General features: G+C 42.0%; 1 protein-coding gene across 3 annotated transcripts; it reads right to left on the reverse strand.

The window, feature by feature from the left end:
• Nucleotides 1-7,108: 7,108 nt before the first annotated feature.
• LOC123395265 (macrophage migration inhibitory factor homolog) lies at nucleotides 7,109-11,613 on the reverse strand. Of its 3 annotated transcripts, XM_045090228.1 has the most exons (4): nucleotides 11,380-11,613; nucleotides 7,656-7,856; nucleotides 7,508-7,566; nucleotides 7,351-7,383 (listed from the first exon to the last, which is right to left on the reverse strand). In XM_045090228.1, the coding sequence occupies exons 1-3, from the start codon at nucleotides 11,488-11,490 to the stop codon at nucleotides 7,513-7,515; spliced, it is 366 nt and encodes a 121-aa protein (XP_044946163.1). In that variant the 5' UTR covers nucleotides 11,491-11,613; the 3' UTR covers nucleotides 7,351-7,383; nucleotides 7,508-7,512. The 3 variants fall into 3 exon arrangements, with proteins under 3 accessions (XP_044946164.1, XP_044946162.1, XP_044946163.1); XM_045090229.1 differs by lacking the exon at nucleotides 7,508-7,566 and having other exon boundaries at nucleotides 7,109-7,383; nucleotides 11,380-11,612; XM_045090227.1 differs by having other exon boundaries at nucleotides 7,109-7,383; nucleotides 7,508-7,856; nucleotides 11,380-11,609.
• Nucleotides 11,614-19,862: the final 8,249 nt, after the last annotated feature.

The raw sequence follows: 19,862 nt of genomic DNA on the forward strand, positions 1-19,862 counted from the left end.
GTCTGGGGCTTTGATTATATGGGACCTTTTCCAAAATCCAACGGGTATACTCATATCCTAGTTGTTGTTGATTACGTCACTAAGTGGGTTGAAGCTATCCCCACTAGTAGTGTTGATCACAACACTTCTATCAGGATGCTTAAAGAAGTTATTTTCCCTAGATTTGGAGTCCCTAGATATCTAATGACCGACGGTGGTTCACATTTCATTCATGGTGCTTTCCGTAAAACGCTTGTTAAGTACGATGTCAACCATAGAATTTTGTCCCCCTATCACCCTCAGTCCAGTGGTCAAGTAGAGCTAAGCAATAGAGAAATTAAACTAATTCTGCAAAAGACTGTCAACAAGTCTAGAAAGAATTGGTCTAAGAAGCTCGATGATGCACTGTGGGCTTATAGAACTGCCTATAAGAATCCCATAGGCATGTCTCCGTACAAAATGGTATACGGTAAAGCATGTCATTTACCTCTTGAGCTAGAGCATAAAGCTTATTGGGCAATCAAAGAGCTCAACTTTGATTTCAAACTTGCTGGTGAGAAGAGGTTATTTGACATTAGCTCGCTTGATGAATGGAGAGCTCAGGCATATGAAAATGCCAAGTTGTTCAAAGAAAAGGTTAAGAGGTGGCATGATAAGAGGATACAAAAGCGTGAGTTCAATGTAGGTGATTATGTCTTGCTATATAACTCTCGTTTAAGATTTTTTGCACGCAAGCTTCTCTCTAAATGGGAAGGTCCCTATATTGTTGAGGAAGTATATCGTTCCGGTGCTATCAAGATCAACAACACGGAAGGTAATTGTCCGAGAGTTGTAAATGGGCAGAGAATCAAGCATGATATCTCACGTACTCCCACAAATGTTGAAAGCAATATCATCAATACCATAACTCCGGAAGAATACCTAAGGGATATTTATCAGCCTGTTTCAGACTCCGAAAACGAAGAGGTATGTGATTCGGTAAGAAAAAAGACTCAAAAACTTTTCCAGTAGGAATTTTTCACCGTTTTGGAATTTTTGAAAAAATAGAAAAATTGGAAGTAGTCCGGAAAGCGCGCAAGGAGGCGACAAGCCTGCCAGACACGGGCCCACCCCCTGGCCGCGCTTGGGGGGCTTGTGGCCACCTCGTGTGCCTCCCAGACTCCGTTTTCGTGCGGAGTACTCCTTCTGGTGTGAAAAAAATCATTATATATTCTCCCGAAAGGTCTGACCCTCGTATCATGCAAATTTCCTATGCTTTCGTTTCGAGCCTGTTTTCTGCCGCAGATTTAGGGCAAGATGTCTTCTCAAGATTCAGAGGGGGAGAGCTATGTGGCAGATTACCTTGCTGACCCCAAGGTCTATGGGGACTTGGATCCTTATGGCTGGACCACTGATGAGGAAGAAGATTATAATCCCAAGGGGAAGGAACAAACAAGTTCCGATGAAGAGGAGGCTCCTCTACCTCAACCTGGACACACGCATGTGGAGTTCAAGAAGTCGAGCCTCCTTGACTCAAGGAAGAAGCCTAAGACTTTGTTTATCCCTTCTCGTTTCTAGCAGGAGAGTAAGCAGGAATTATGCCAAAGGGTGTTGAAGCTTGAAGAGGAAAATGATGATCTGAGGGAGCAGAATTTTATGCTAAGTGGAAATTAAACAAGCTCAAGACCTCTGCAACAACTCCACCACCATCATCTCCAAAGGAAGACAACTAAGCATGGGTATGGGAAATCCCCTTGGCTTGTGCCAAGCTTGGGGGAGTTGCCCCGGTATTGTATCACCATCACATCTTTTGCCTATACCTTTGTTTTAGTTTGTTCCTTTTAAGTTTTCTCTTTCTCTAGTAGAATAAAGTTCTTAGTGTTTTAGTCTTGAGTTTTGCTTTGTGTCACCCCCGATGTATTCGAGCTCGTGAGCCATATAATAAAGAGTGTCTTAGTTGAGGGCTTTGCCTCTTGCCATGATCAAAAGAGTGAGAAAAGAAAAAAAGCATGAAAGATCATGTAATGATCTTATGGGAAGTGATGGCTTCACATATAAAAAGAATGTTGATTGAAACTTGTTGAGGATAGACAAACGTAGACCTTGGTCATTGTTGCAATTAATAGGAAGTGATAAAGAAGGAGAGGATCACATATAAATACATCATCTTTGACACCATCTATGATTGTGAACACTCACTGGACTATTGCATGCTTAGAAGTAGATGTTGGACAAGGAAGACAACATAATGAATTGTGTTTGCTTGGTTCCGAACAATGTTATATGATTAGAGATCCCTTAGCATGTGACGATTGCTTCCACCTCATATTAGCCAAACCTCCCGCACCAAGTAGAGATACTACTTGTGCATCCATAAACCTTCAACCCAGTTTTGCCATGAGAGTCCACCATACCTACCTATGGATTGAATAAGATCCCTCAAGTAAGTTGTCATTGGTGAAAGCAATAAAAATTGCTCCCTAATATGTATGATATATTAGTGTGTGGAAAATAAGCTTTGTACGAACCTGTGATGAGGAAGGCATAAAAGCGACATACTGCATAATAAAGTTCTTTATCACAGGAGGCAATATAAAGTGACGTTCCTCCGCACTAAGAGGACACGCATTCAAACCTCAAAAGCGCATGACAACCTCTGCTTCCCTCTGCGAAGGGCCTATCTTGTACCTTTACTTTTTTCCCTCGTAAGAGTCATGGTGATCTTCACCAATTCCTTGTTTTGCCTTTATCTTGGCTAACGTCATATGCTAGGGAAAGATCTATATTCATATGTCAACTTGGAGGTAAGCATTCATGAACTATTATTGTTGACATTACCCTTGAGGTAAGCAGTTGGGAGGCAAAACTATAAGCCCCTATCTTTCTCTGTGTCCAGCTGAAACTTTGATCTCATGAGTACCATGTGAGTTGTAGCGATTGTAGAGAACGAAAAGATGATTGAGTATGTGGATTTGCTTTACAAGCTCTTATTTGACTCTTTCTGATGTTGTAATAAATTGCAATTGCTTCAATGACTAAAGGCTATCGGTTGCTATTTCTCGGTAAGGTTCTTGATCCATACTTTACTTTGTGAAGGAATTGTCACTTTAGCATGAGAGATTATATGTTGGTATTGTTGTTCAGATCATGATCATGATGCATGTATGTTCGTATCTTGTTTTGTCGACACCTCTCTCCCTAAACATGTGGGCATATTTATTGAGCTCAGCTTTCGCTTGAGGACAAGCGAGGTCTAAGCTTGGGGGAGTTGATACGTCCATTTTGCATCATGCTTTCATGTTGATATTTATTGCTTTTTGGGCTGTTATTTCACTTCACGGTACAATACTTATGCCTTTTCTCTCTTATTTTGCAAGGTTTACATGAAGAGAGAGAATGCCGGCAGCTGGAATTCTGGCCTGAAAAAGGAGCAAGTTTGAGATGCCTATTCTGCGCAACTCCAAAAGCCGTGAAAATCAACGTGGATTTTTTGGGAATATATAAAAAATACTGGCTGAAGAAGTGCCAGAGGAGCGCAACCAGGGGGCCACAAGCCTGGTAGGCGCGGCCACCCCCTGGTCGCGCCTAGGGGGCTTGTGGGCTCCCTGCTGGCCCACTGGCTCCCCTCTTCTGCTATATGAAGGGTTTCGTTCCGAAAAAATTCAGGAGGGGGCTTTTCGGAGGATTCGCCGCCGCCACGAGGCGTAACTTGAGCAGAACCAATCTAGAGCTCCGGCAGGACGATCCTGCCGGGGAAACTTCCCTCCCGGAGGGGGAAATTGTCGCCATCGTCATCACCAACACTCCTCTCATAGGAGGGGACTCATCACCATCAACATCTTCATCAGCACCATCTCATCTCCAAACCCTAGTTCATCTCTTGTAACCAATCTCCGTCTCGCGACTCCGATTGGTACTTGTAAGGTTGCTAGTAGTGTTAATTACTCTTTGTAGTTGATGCTAGTTGGATTACTTGGTGGAAGAGTTTATGTTCAGATCCTTGATGCTACTCATTACCTCTCTGGTCATGAATATGATTATGCTTTGTGAGTAGTTACTTTTGTTCCTGAGGACATGGGATAAGTCATGCTAATAGTAGTCATGTGAATTTGGTATTCGTTCGGTATTTTGATGTGTTGTATGTTGTTTTTACTCTAGTGGTGTTATGTGAACGTCGACTACATAACACTTCACCATTATTTGGGACTAGAGGAAGGCATTGGGAAGTAGTAAGTAGATGATGGGTTGCTAGAGTGACAGAAGCTTAAACCCTAGTTTATGTGTTGCTTCGTAAGGGGCTGATTTGGATCCACTAGTTTAATGCTATGGTTAGACTTTGTCTTAATTCTTCTTTCGTAGTTGCGGATGCTTGCGAGAGGGGTTAATCATAAGTGGGATGCTTGTTCAAGTAAGGGCAGTACCCAAGCGCCGGTCCACCCACATATCAAACTATCAAAGTAACGAACGTGAATCATATGAACATGATGAAAACTAGCATGACAGAAATTCTCGTGTGTCCCCGGGAGCGTTTTTCCTCCTATAAGACTTTGTCCAGGCTTGTCCCTTGCTACAAAAGGGATTGGGCCACTTTGCTGCACCGTTGCTACTTTTGTTACTTGTTGCTTGCTACGAATCATCTCACCACACAACCAATTGTTACCGATAATTTCAGTGCATGCAGATATTACCTTGCTGAAAACCACTTGTCAGATCCTTATGCTCCTCGTTGGGTTCGACACTCTTATTTATCTAAAGGACTACGATAGATCCCCTATACTTGTGGGTCATCATTGCTCTTCCATTGTTTCCGCCTAAATCCGAATTAAGCCAGTAATTTGTTGGATCATTAAAAAACACTACTATACACAAGGATGCACCAAGCACGTCTCACATCTTCATCCCGGCCAGTCTTTCCATTGGGGAGGATCCGGGATTGGGCACGGCTCGAGCTCACTCTCTCTCAACATGGGCCTCTAAGAGAGGAGGGAGGTCTTTTTTCTAGAGATTGTATGTAATGATGTAGGCTAGGAATAGAGAGTTGTGGAAGGCCTACATTTGGTCCGTCCCTAACCATTTGGGTCAAAACGAACACAAAATCACGACCCAACGCGACGATTCAAACGGACGTGTGTCCATTTTTTGTCCACTCGCGACCTATTTCCAATCCAAGTTTGGTCACGGTTTGCATCCGTGCACACACGAAGCGGACGCACGCGAGTGCTCTCTTTGTCCTCCCCGTGGCCCATCCGTCGGTGAAATATATGCCCTTTCCCTCCCCCTACACGGCCTACACCTCTCTCGTCCGCCATAGCCGACACCCTCATTTTTTTGGCCACTCTATCGATGGCCAAGCCTGCCGCCCACCTGCCTTGCCGCATCCACAATCCCCCTCCTGCCCCCCCGCTCACCTCTTTCAGAGGAGTTATTGCCGGCGTTTGTGGCCTTTCTTGTTGTCGTTGGTACTAGAGAAACCACGGCCGTCAGTGCCGCCCGTCAGCCCCAACACCGTCCGCCTTGCATTGCAAGGATGCCGCCCACCCTCGTCTCCGCTTCTACAGGTCTGTTGCATGTACGGGAAGGTCGGTGTGCTCTTCACCAATCACGTCTCCACCACGATGGCAGGATGTTCGACTTTGCTCGAACGATGAGGAGTTTGTGGTTGATGCATTGGTCGTCAATGACCACATACTAGGCAGCGACAAAAGTTCAGGGGATCAATCCTAGGCCATGCCTTGGCATTGAACCGCAATAAAGAGAGATATCATTGCATGCTTTTTCGGCGCCACTTTCGGATTGCTAGGCATGTGTTAAATCGTATTCTGGAGGGAGTGATAGCATATGATGATTACTTTAAGTGCAAGGAGGATGCCTTTGGTAAGTTTGGCTTCTTTTCTTATCAGAAATGCACTTTGGCTATTCATATGCATACGGAATTTTTTGTGACCTTGTGGATGAGTACGTCCGGATGAGTGAATCAACATGTCTCGCATCAATGTACAAGTTCTACAAGACCGTGGTGGCAGTGTTTGGTCCTGAGTACCTGAGAAAGTCAACTGCTGTAAATACAACTTGGTTGTTGGCGATAAATGCAAATAGAGGCTTTCCGGAAATGTTTGATAACATAGATTGTATGTCCTCGAAGTGAAAGAACTGTTCGTTTGCTTGGTAGGCGCAGTATAAAGGGCATGTGAAAGGCTGCACTATCATACTGGATTCAATGGCTTCACAAGATCTTTGAATTTGACACTTTTTTGCATGGTTTTTTCTCACAATGACACCAACGTGCTTCAGCGTTCTCCGGTGCTCACAAGACTTGGAAAAGGACACTACACATAGGTCAACTTTGAGATCAATGGGCACCAGTACAGGAAGGGATATTACCTAGCTAATGATATTTATCCTCGGTGGTCAACTCTTGTGAACACAATATGCAATCCGAAAGGAGAGAAGAGACACGTTTATTCAAACACAAGAGAGGGCTAGAAAGGATGTGGAGCGTGCTTCTGATATGCTTCAATCTTAATGGGCTATCGTTAACACTCTGCACTAACATGAAACGCCAAAAACTTTTAAGAGGTGACGACTGCTTGTGTGATCATACACAAAATTATCATGAAGGATAAGCGTGATGACAACATCTACAACCAAGGGTTCCAATTTTAGAGTGAATATGTTGTGCCTAAGGAGGAACCAAATACGACCAGGATAAACGTGCTTTTGATGTGCTTCAATCTAGACAGAATACGGACCGTTTGGGATCATGCTTGTCCTACATATTTGGTTCCTCGACCATGATCGTCCTCCCCATTTTCATCTCACACAGGGGTATATGCTTTGGAGTGTGCAATCTGTTATGCCTTCTTCTGTCACATCCCTTCTCAAAGGGATTAGGGAGGATTGAAGGGGACTTAAGTTATACCTATACAGGATTTAATCCCCCTCAATTTCCTGTCAACTGAACAAGGATTGAAAAGAACATCCAATCAAACAAATTTGCATATCAAAAGCAGCTAATTAAGCGGACGAAGGTTATCTCGCATCACCGTGATGCCAAACACAAATCCTGAATTTTAGTTGCAGGGTGCACCTAACGCAAATCGTGAATTTTAGTTCACGCAGCAAACAACTGGAACTCAACAACCAGCACAAATAAAAAGAGGACGTCAGAAAGGATTCATGATTACAAATCGAACCGAACAGTTGCGACGATCCCTTGCCATGGCAAGTACGAAACCAAACCAACTAGATCACACAAGTAGTCCAGCACTCATAAACACTGGCCATTAAACTGACACGATGTCTTACTGCCGCAGTTTCTCCTTAAATAGGCAATGAACAGAATATTAGGAACTCTGAAGTTCATACAGGACTCCACGCCATATGACTCATCTAAAAGGTGGTTCCGTTCCATCCAAAGTCCGAGCGCTGTAAGGTGCAGAGAAAAAAAGGTTAATTAGAGTTCATATAATAAGCATCTACTAGTATAGAAAGGAAGCCACTGTGGAGCTAACACGACGACTACGAGTTCAAACGACAGATGGACATTTACATGATCTACTCTTGATGCAAAGCATGCAAACATTGAGCATGTTCTTGTGCAGGATGGGCCTAACAAACAGCAGAAATGCAATGAGAACATGATGATGTCTGATCAAGACCCATGGATGAGCAGTCGCTGACAAATAATGTCTGCTTGCCTTTGAATCATGGAACTTGAGGTAGAAGCGGGACTTGGAGATGGACAGCTTTGACTCCAGGATGGAAGCAATGCCAGCGCTCAGCTTCTTGTTCACATCAGGGTTCAGCCCTCCGATGGAAACAAGCTCGCCATAGGCTGCAGGCTCCTGGGTACCTCCGAATGCCATGGGCACTGAACCCTTGAGAACAACCATCACATACTGCCGGAAGCACTCAAGTTAGTATCTGATGATAAAGGCGGTGAGAAAGAACTTTGGTATACCCGCTACTCGGTCAGCTAAAAAACAGAAAACTGTCACAGCCTAATTTTCAGTAGTTCGAGTCTGACATTGTATGTTCTGCAATCATATCATATCACCAAATCTAGAGAGCAAGTCGTCCGCTTCATTTTGATATTAAATATGTCTGATATAACAACAAAAGTAGCAATTGGAGCCATTTTTTATATACTACTGTATTGCTACATTTTAAAACAACTAATCTAAGTACAATTAGCCTTCCAAAGTAATACCCCAGTATATTTAGAACAGAAAAACTTGACAAACAAGGAAATGGCCTGTATTTCTGTAAAAACATAAGCAAATAAAGTTCTGAAAGGTGGTAGGTGTGATATCTGTGGCACATGAAGCGCCTAGAGTAAAACATGAGCTGTCCAGATTTACAACAGATTAATGGTACTGCGTATATTTTATAATTTTCTGATACATGAGGTTCTGAATTACTCCTTCCGTCCCATAATGTAAGATGTTTTTTTACACTAGTGTAGTGTTAAAAAAACGTCTTACATTATGCGACGGAGGGAGTAGCAATTATAGAGGAACACACAGAAATCAGCCATATCTTGTGAATGTGAAATACTTCTACATTGGAAAGACAAGCAGAGCAAATCAACATGTATTTCTGGAAAGACTTGCAGATATTGCCTCCCAAAAGTGAAATCTCTAAAATTAAATAAACTGTGAAACAACATATTCACTCTAGACTTGCTATAGACAATAATCATAACCTCCTAATCAATTAATGGTGGCACAATGGCCAACAAGAATGGAAAACATGAAGGTTTCAAAGATCTTTTGAGAGAAAGCTACACATAAACTTCATGGTACTCTTGAAGTTTTCCAGATATTGTATGCTATGTTTACAGACAAATCTGTAATATGTCGGCCATGTTCGTTATCTGATTTGTCTTTGTATGAAAGTCATGTTGGTTCCATTTCACCATGTTACCAAGTACTCCCTCCGGTCCTTTTTACTCCGGATATTAGATTTCGGTCAAGTCAAACTTTATAAAGTTTGACCAAATTTATATTAAAAAATACAAATATCTACAATACCAAATATATACAATATGAAACTACATTTCGTAAAGAATCTAACAATATTGATTTGCCATGATGAATGTTGATAATTTTTTCTATAAGTTTGGTCAAAGTAGAGATACTTTGACTTCAGACAAAACTTATATGCAGACTAAAAAGGACCGGAGGGAGTAACATGTATTTCAAGTTTCAGCATATTCATGTAACAGCAAGTAACAGCACATCAAACACCCCTGATGCTTATCATACTGAGACTAAGAGATATAAAATGCTAACTGATTTGAAGAACATATCCAAAATTAGAAGACAACGACTTGACCAACAAAAAGCAACAAACTGAACCTTGATTCCGTTCCACCTTAGTCCAATCTTTCAATTTCACGTGCATGCTAATTGATAAATATCAAGAACTACAAAGTTTATTTGGTTCAAAAACAAACACATGACCATAAGAAACACAGTCCTAAGCTGGACATAACCCCAGATCACTACCTCGAACTTGTTCCACACATGAAAGTGTCAATACAAACCTACAGATAAAAAACCCGTATCCGCAATTTCAACAGTTGCAGGACAAAGAACTTCCAGGGCAAAGCAAACATGAATAATTTCCCAAAGGAAGGGGAACAGACCCCCAGCATCTGATCGATCCCCCAAAACCCTAACAGAATGAAGCGCCAGACCTAGGATAAAGAAGGCGAGAAAGATTTGGTATACACGCTACTCGGTCAGCTAAAAAACCAGAAAACTGTCACAGCCTAATTTTCAGTAGTTCGAGTGTCTGACATTGTATACAAGCATATAATATCTCCAAATCTACAGAATGACATGCTAACTAAGAGCTTCATTATAACTGGCTTCGGTATCATAAATATAAATAACCATGCAAGTCCTTCTGATTTTAAATATGTCCGATATAACAACAAAAGTAGCTATTGAAGCCATTTTTTCTGTTAAAGTTGATGTATACACTTCAAAAAAGTACAGTTAGCTTACCAAAATAATACACCAGTACATTTACAAAAGAACAACTTGCGAACAAGGAAACGACCTGTATTTCTGTAAAAGCATAAGCAAATAAAGTTCTGACGGGTTAAACATGAGCTGTCCAGATTTACAACAGATTAATGCTACCGCGTATATTTTATAATTTTCTGATATATGAGGTTCTGAATTAGCAATTAGAGAACACATAAAACAGCCATATGTTGTTAATGTGAAATACTTCTACGTTCAAAAGTCAAGCAGAGCAAGTCAAGATGTAGTTCTGGAAGGACTTTCAGATATTGCCTCCCAAAGGAAAATCTCTAAAAGACTAAAACAGAATAAACTGTGTTACTCTAGCCTTGCTATAGACACTAACCATAACCTCCTAATCAACTCATTTTGGCGTTGCAATGACCAAGAAAAACGGAAGATATGAAGGTTCAAGATTTTTTGGAGAGAAAGATACACATCAACTTCATGTTACTCTCAAAGTTTCCAATCTTATGCTATCTTTACAGAGAAATCCGTAAATATTGAAGATGTCGACCATGTTTATTATCTGATTTGTTTCTGTAGAGACAGGTTGGTTCTATTTTATCCCTTTAGCAACTAACCTGCCCATCCACTTCAAGTTTCAGCATATGCATGCCATAGCACATCAAATACCTTTGATGCTTATCATACTGAGACTAAGAGATATACATTGTACAGAGGCTGCGTCAATTAATTCGGATCGTAGAGAGTAACTGATTTGAAGAACATATCCAAATCAAGAAGACAACGACTTGACTAGCAAACATCAAGAAATCGAACCTTGATTCTATCCAGGCTCAGTCCAAGTTTTCCATTTTCACGTGTATGCTAATGGATACACACTTCTGTTCCTAAATATAAGATGTTTTGGCAGTTCAATTTGAACTGCAAAAACGTCTTACATATAGACAAAGAGGTAGTAAATTTACAAGAAGTACAAAGTTTATTTGACAAGAATGTGATTTGTTTTTGTGTCTGGTTGGTCTAAGTTCACCAACAAACAAACACATGACCATAAGAAGCACGGTCCTAAACTGGACATAACCCCAGATGACGGCCTCCAACTTGTCCCACACATGAAAATGTCAATACAAACCTAGAATCAAGACCCCGTATCCCCTATTTCAGCAGTCACGGGGACAAAGATCTTCCAGCGTAAAGCAACACATGAATAGTTGCCCAAAGGAAGGGGAACAAACCCCCAGCATCTAATCGATCCCCTAAAACCCTAACAGAATGGAGCGCCAGACCTAGGAGACGGACGGAATCCAGGGGGCGGCCACGCCTATATGGATCGACAAGGAGATATGGACGCCCGCGACAAGAGGGAACAGGCCTAGGCAAGATGCTGAGGAAAGGGGGGGAGATGGGGAAAGGAGCGTACGGCCTCCGGCTTGCCGATGATGGTTGCGACGGTGCTGGAGGCGTCGGCGAGGACGGCGGAGGTATCCACCCCCTCCAGGTTCACGTTCGTCGACACGTTCAGGCAAGGCATCTTCTTCCTCCTTCTCGCCTTCTCCTCTCCTCTCCTCTCCTCTGCGCCTTTGGTGGATGACTGGGGAAGTGTGTAATGGGAGAGCTGGGGACCTCACTCGACCTTGTGGCGAGGAAGGACAAAACCCTGGCCACTCGTTCCTCGACCCTCCCTATGTGCGTGTGTCAAAGAAGAAAAAGGTCAAAATAAAATAAACTGACAAAATATAAGGCCACGGTACGGCTCGGACGGCCGATCGTTTTAAAAGATCTACCGCCTCCATCGTCCTTTGATCTAGGCCTATTCAATGGTCCATCCTTTTTTTCTCATTAATACAACAAAGATAATATTATGGAACCCTTTACGAAAGATATTTTGTTGTAGAAACATTTTGCAACAAAGTTTCTGTTGCAGATTTTTTTTAAACGCAAGTGTTGTTATGGAAGGACTTGTGCAACATAAGATGATGTTATAGATTTTTTTTTATCCTAACTTCTTTACAACATGGATGTTGTCGCGGAAGAGCTTCTTCAATACAGATGATGTTGTCGAAAAATTGTCAAGGTGGCCTAGGCACACGTTAAGTGGTGAAGGTCTTTACGGATCGATAGAGGTCGTGAGTTTTTCGATCCAACTCATATGTAATACATGACGCATGTGATGAAACTCAACGCGTGATCGAGCGGTTGATTGTAATTGTTTCTCAAAATATAAGTAATTTGTCTGCTTTTTCATAAAATAATATCGCAATGATATTTTACAAAATGTCTTTACAACTATCTTATTTTTTTCACAAACTTGTGACGCAAACCTTTTTCTTTGTTTAATAAGTCTCGCAAAAAGAAACAACCTACTTAGTCCTAAGATCAAACTATAAACAACAACATAGTATAGACGTGACTAGTGGCGAAGGTAAAGTTAGTTGAGGCTTAGTTCACGGTTAGAATCTAAATCTAACATCTAATTGAGTTAGAGTATCCAAACAAGACCTTCATACTATATGCAAAAAAACTAAAAAACTTAAATGTATATGTACGGCCCATCCTAGTATATTGGGTTAGGTTTATCAATGCAGACATCAATGTGTGCTACAAATCCAGAAACCACGCTATGTTAAAAGAGTGTTGCTTTTTGACATGTCATGTGGTCTTTAATATTTAGCTCTAATCATTACATTTTTATAGTATGTTATTCAAAATTACTATAAAAATACCCCCCCAACTATGATCTCGTGCCAACGCTTTATCCTATTTTAAGAAATATTATCACATTCTACTCCTTATATATGACATGTGAAGCTAAAATTGACAAGTTAGTGTTAAAACGTAGTAGAAAACAACATTTTTCGTCCTACGATCAACCAGGAATACTATGAAGATACATTAAATGGTCGGGATCACAATCGTTACCGTCACTGAGTCACAGCGGAAGAAGAACGTGTCGGTGTAGATCGTACTTGGAGTTCCTCGAACCGTCGATGAACGACCCTATGAACCGCACACGAACAGTCCCTCGAACTAAAGCCCAAAAGCACGACCTCTCTACTTGATTGCAAGTGTGCAACCTTCATGACCCGACAACGCTTTGTCGTCCGGACCTAATCGTCATCGTAGAATTAGAAGGAGGCGATTATAACCACACCCAGCTTTTAATTATAAGGATTAGAGCACTTAGATCTACCTCTATAGATCAACTAGGATCAACTAGAACTAGAACTAGAGGGAACTAGAGGAGACTTCAAACTTGTGTCACAATAGGGTATGGTGGAAATCCTCTAGTCTCTACTCCTAAAGGCTCAGTCTTAGGTTGTCGTTGGTTTTGGTTCGCTCCACCCAACCAACGAAGGCCCCACATGTTTTCATTCACTCCATCTGATCCCCTTGATACCACCTTTGTAAGGGCATATTTCTATCCTACTGGTTTTGGTGATTGATGACAATGCTTTTGCGGACTAATCGTGTGCACTAAGCCTTTCAGGCATTTCTTCATTTGGCACAAAGACGATTCATGCCCCTCAGTATATTGATATGACGACGACTTTCTCTCTTACGTTTCGTTATCGGTGGACTCGAGTCGTACGAAAATCCATACTATTAAGAGGGGGTCCGCTTCGAAAAGGTTTGGGTGAAATCATCACATACCTTTCCCTCGCACCCTCTTTTCCGCTAGAATTGTATTGATTGGAAACTCAAATACATTAGTGGGTACATAGACAACATTGTGTCCCTGGTGAGCCTCTAATGAACTAGCTCCTTGATCAAAGATGGTCAACGTTTCCTGGCCATAGACATGAGTTGTCATTTGATAATGGGATCACATCATTAGGAGAATGATGTGATGGACAAGACCCAAACTATGAATGCAGCATATGATTGTGTTAGTTTATTGCTATTATTTTCTGCATGTCAAAGTATCTGTTCCCATGACCATGAGATCATGCAACTCATTGACACTGGAGGAGTACCTTGTGTGTATCAAACGTTGCAACGTAACTGGGTGACTATAAAGATGCTCTACACGTATCTCCAAGGATGCCTGTTGAGTTGGCATGGATCAAGACTGGGATATGTTACTCCGTGTGACGGAGAGGTATCTTAGGGCCCACTCGGTAATACAACATCATGATGAGCTTGCAAGCAATGTGACTAAAGATTTATCCACGGGATCTTGTATTACGGGACGAGTAAAGAGACTTGTCGGTAATGAGTTTGAATTAGGTATGAAGATGCCGACGGTCGAACCTCGGGAAAGTAACATACTAATAAACAAAGGGAACTACATACGGGATTAACTGAATCCTTGACATTGTGGTTCGACCAATAAAGATCTTTGAAAGTGCGTTATATTGACTAGTGGGGGTGAATAGGAGATTTTTAGAATTTCAACACTGAGGAAATTCCTTTTGAGGAAATTCCTCACTGATGAATAACTTGCAGCGGAAACATCAAAGGATCAGGAGTGCAAAGTATTACTACAACAGTTTTATCAATGAGGATTATGAAAAACAGTTTGCACAGTACACATGCACAGAGTAAGCAGGCGAGGATTAACTAGTGTGAAGAATTTAAGGTTGAGGAAATTCAGATAAAGTCTTCAGCAAATTCTTCAAACAGAGACAGTGAAAATCTTCAACATACAATATTGAGGAATTTAAAGAGTTGAAGAAATAGAACCCGTAACACGGTGAAGACAGTGGTTGATGACCCAGTTCCAATTGTTGTGACAGTCGTACGTCTGGTTTGGAGCGGCTTGGTATTGAAACCAAAATACACACAGTCCCAGGACAGACAGTCCCTACCGTATTCTTGAAAGTGCGTTATATCGACTAGAGGGGGGGAATAGGAGATTTTTAGAATTTCATCACTGAGGAAATTCCTTTTGAGGAAATTCCTCACTGATGACTAACTTACAACGGAAACAGTAAAGGATCAGACGTGCAAACGTTCACAACAGCAGTATTTCAGAGTGAAGAATGTGAAAACAGATTGCACAGTAAGCAGGCACGCAGAATACATATGATGATTAACTATCGTGAAGAACTTGAGGTTGAGGAAATTCAGAGAAAGTCTTCAGCAAATTCTTCAAACATTCACAGTGAAAGTCATCAACACACAATACAAGGAAAGTAAAGAGTTGAGGAATTAGAACCCGTTTCTCAGTGAAGACAGTTGTTGATGACCCAGTTCCAACTGTTGTGACAGTTGTACATCTGGTTTGGAGCGGCTTGGTATTGAAACCAAAGGACACCCAGTCCCTACCGTATTATCCTTGAGCTAAGGACACACAGTCCTCGCCCAACACTCGTGGTAAGTCTTCAGGGCAAACTTCCAAACCCTCACAAACTTGGTCACCCGGCGATCCACAATTGACTGCTGGATTGCTCTAGACCATGACGCCTAACCGTCTGGAGGATGCACAGTCCTCAAAGGTAAAAGGCTTCAGTCCCACACAGGAACAACTTCTTCAGTGATGCTCAATCACTAGGTTTGGTTTGTGGTTTCGGTGTATGGGGTATTTCCTCACCGATGAATTACTCTCGAAGGCTCTGAGGAATTTGGGTTGCTCTTATGACAAGTGTCAGTTTCTAACGAAGCAGCCAACCAGCTAGTAGTTGTGGGGGTGGCTATTTATAGCCTGGGAGCATCCCGACATGATTTGACACTAATGCCCTTAAATAATATGACTGTTGGAGTGGATAAGACCAGTGACTTGGCGTGGTTATCGAAACGGTCGGGACCCTCAACTGTGAGAGTCCTCATGTCACTCATATTCCTCACTTGAGGCTGTTGGTAGGATTAGGCTTGGGTTGAGCATCATGAGGAAATCCATTCCATAGTGTTACTTTGACCCCCTTTAACAGTACGGTGTTCCTATTCATCAAATGCGAAGAAAGTAAAACAGAAAACATAAATCTTCACGCTTCAATTTCTTCAGAATGATTTTCTTCAGGAACCACCGGTCTTCTCAATATCAGTATCTTCATGAGGAATATCAATTTCATCGCAGATTCCTCGCGATTCATTTCTTCAGCTTCAGACCAATTTCTTCAACTGAAGATATACATTTTTAGGGGTCGATATTCTTCAAATATCTCAAACTCCTCAATGACTTATAAATCCTGTGTATACTCATAAACACATTAGATACTTAACCTATAAGTCTTCAAACCACCAAAATCACTAAGGGGCACTAGATGCACTTACAATCTCCCCCTTTTTGGTGGTTGATGACAATTAGGTTAAGTCTTCAACAGGGATAAAAAATATGAAGTGTAAATACTCATTTGAGGAATTTGAAAACAAGATTCAGGGAGACTCCCCGTGAAGATGTGCATACCTTGAGGATTTTGCTTTTATAGCAGATGCACATTGATGATTTATATCATGGAGATCTCCCCGTGAGTCTTGTAAATCATGCATACATATAACATATCATATGAAGAAAATGAAGATGCATGATGGCAAATGGTATCTGACGAATTCCAGCATGTGTGCATTAAAACTTGAGGAATAAGCATGCGAAGAAAAACGTTCAAAAGCGTCATAGTACCATCGGGCTTAAGTTACAACTCATTACATAAAAACTTCAGAAGAGCCAAGAGTTTGTAACTTAAATACAGTTCATAAGCCCCAAAAATATCCCTCTTGAAGACTAACTCTTGAGTTTCTCCCCCTTTGTCATCAAGTGACAAAAAGGGACAAACTGAGGACTAACGCCTGTGAAGACTTCATTTCTTGGCGGTTGATGAAGAGCCGTGACGCTTCTTGGGGGTAGTCTTCTTCCTTGGGCCGGTTGCTGTGTCGAGTTGTTCCTCATCAGATTCAGCAGTGCGGAATGAAGAAAAGGAGCTGTCTTCAAGGTCTGGCACTGGAATGGGCCTGAACTTTCTCTTGGGAGGCCACGACCAGTCAAAGTCCTGCTCAAAGTTCATTTCTTCAAGCTCAGTCTGGGTCTTCAGATGTGCAAGTGTAGCCCAGGTGCGATCGAAAACCTCATGCAGATAGTGATGATTAAGCTTCACAACGTTTTGAGTTTCAGTGAGGGTTTTCACAATGGCACCAAACTAGCGTTTGACCCATTTGTGGTTGTGATCCACCTTCTGGTGAAGACTGAGGAGGAGCTCTCTGGTGTTCAGCACGCGAGGAGGAACAGGGCTTGCTAGACGAGTCTCAGTATCGTCCCATGAAGAATATGCTTCTGGCTCTTTGAACTGGCCATCAAGGGGCCTGCTGCCTTCTTGAATCACAGATTTTCCTTTTCCTTCGATGGGCTCGAAAGTCTTCTTGTTGAACCGGATAGGAGGCATATAACCCATGTGGTTTTGGAAATCAGCGTGGAAGTTGATGCCTGTCCTTGTCCTGATGAATCTCATGATCCACGGGGCATAAATCTTGTGATCATAGGGGCACATTGCATTGTCGGCCAAAGTTCTCAAGAAGAAATCATGGATATTGATAGGAATACCGTGAATGATGTTGAACAGGATATTCTTCATGAGGCCTACAACATCTTCTTCATCGTCATGGCCTTTGATTGGCGCGAGCACACTGCAGAGGATTCTGTAGACAGACCGGGGTGTGTACTTGAGCTCATGGACGAGGAATGTGGTTCTTGAGGGTTTTCCTGCAGCCAAAGGCTTCATGAGGACTTCCATCATTCCATTTGGCAGCTCACGCTCACCGTAAAGCTTCACTGCCCCATATGAGGGAATTGGTACGGGCAGTTCTCTGAGGAGTTCAGAAGCAGGAGCTTTGTAGTGAGTATTTTGGGACATCCAGTCAAACACCCAAGTGTTGATGTCATCAGCGTTGCCAGATATGTGCAGAGTGGCATAGAACTGAAGAATAAGCTCACTATTCCAGTCTGATATGTCTGAGCACATAGGCAGCAAACCTGCATCGTGTAGTACATTGAGGACTGGTTCCAGACAGGGTATTGCTTCAAGCTCAACATGAGGAATATGCCTGTGCTGGAATATCTTGTTTCGTCCACAGAGCACAGAGGCATAGTAGTTCATCTTAGTCCTTGTCCAAAACTTCAGATGCCTCATTTGAGGCTTGTCATAAGGGTTCTCGCCGATGAAATACATGTTCTGAAACTTTGGACGCTTGGAGAATGGCTGGCGCTGAACTGGCTTGAGATTTTGCTGAGGAATGGGGGAGGAGACAACCATGGCAGTCTTTGGGTTGAGCACAATGAATTCATTGTCTTGGGCGGGTACATTTTCTTTAGCATTTTCTTCAAGTTGAGGAAATTCATCAGCTGGTACTTCTTGTTGGGGAGATGATGCTTGCTTTGGTTGAGCTTCAGGCTGAGGAATTTCTGCTTCTTTCTCATTTTGAGGAGTTGGGTCAGCCTGTTCCTCATCTTGAGGAGTCTGCTCAGAATGTACATTTTCCTCAGCTTGTTTTTCTTCAGCTGGCTTTGTGACAGAAGCAGTTTCATCAGCTGGTGCAGCTGATGCTTGAGCAGTCTCGGTCTGAGGAATAAGAGGTTGAGGACTGTCATCAATCTGAATTTCCTCATCAGTGTGTTCCTCAGAGGCGACATCCTTCATTTCCTCATCTGCCCTTGTAGCTGGGTCATCAATGACGACCATTTCATATGAACGTGCGACATTTAGAGGTACCGGGTCCAGAGGGGCAGATTCTTCAGTTTCTTTGTGGCGCTTTGCCTCTGTCTCTTCCACTGCTGAGGAGGCTTTTCTCTTCTTTGCTTCCTTTTCAGCAGCCCTTGTTTTCTTCACGTCTGATGCAGACGGAGTTATCTTCTTCACCTTTGAAGCTTTTGGTGAAGGTGTTCTTTCTGCAGATTCTTCAGCTGGTAGTGAGGAACCAACTGGAACGATTATCATGAACTAAAAAATATAATAATAACTAATTTGTTATTGCCTCTAGGGCATATTCCCAACAGTCTCCCACTTGCACTAGAGTCAATAATCTAGTTCACATCACCATGTGATTCCAACGAATCCAACACCCGTATAGTTATGGGGTCTGATCACGTCTTGCTCGTGAGAGAGGTTTTAGTCAACGGTTCTGAAACTTTTAGATCCGTGTGTTCTTTACAAATCTTTATGTCATCTTATAGATGCTGCTACTATGCGCTATTTGGAAATACTCCAAATATCTACTCTACTATACGAATCCGTTTCACTACTCATAGTTATTCAGATTAGTGTCAAAGCTTGCATCGACGTAACCCTTTACGACGAACTCTTTAACCACCTCCATAATCGAGAAAATTCCTTAGTACATCAGTTACTAAGGATAAATTTTGACCGCTGCTAGTGATTCAATCATGGATCACTCTCTGTACCTCTCAACAGACTTGCTGCAAGGCACACATCAGGTGCGGTACTCAGCATGGCATACTTCAGATTCTACGGCCAAGGCATAGAAGACGACCTTCGTCTATTCTCTTTATTCTGTCGGGGTCGGGTTTTGAGTCTTACTCAAATTCACACCTCACAACGCAACCAAGAACTCCTTCTTTGCTGATCTATTTTGAACTCCTTCAAAAACTTGTCAAGGCATGGATCTTGTTGAAACTTCCATTAAGCGCTTTCGATCTATCTCCATAGATCTTTGATGCTCAACGTTCAAGTAGCACAATCCAGGTACTCCTTTGAAAACTCCTTTCAAACAACCTTGTATGCTTTACAAAAATTATATATTACTTCTGATCCACAATATGTCAACCACATATACTTATTAGAAATTCTATAGTGCTCCCACTCACTTCTTTGGAAATACAAGTTTCTCATAAACCTTGTACAAACCAAAATCTTTGATCATCTCACCAAAGTGTATATTCCAACTCCGAGATGCTTGCACCAGTCCATTGAAGGATCGCTGGAGCTTGCATACTTGCTAGTATCTTTAGGATCGACA

This window comes from Hordeum vulgare, chromosome 5H, assembly GCF_904849725.1.
Source record: "Hordeum vulgare subsp. vulgare chromosome 5H, MorexV3_pseudomolecules_assembly, whole genome shotgun sequence".
In the NCBI taxonomy this organism is placed as follows: Eukaryota; Viridiplantae; Streptophyta; class Magnoliopsida; order Poales; family Poaceae; genus Hordeum; species Hordeum vulgare.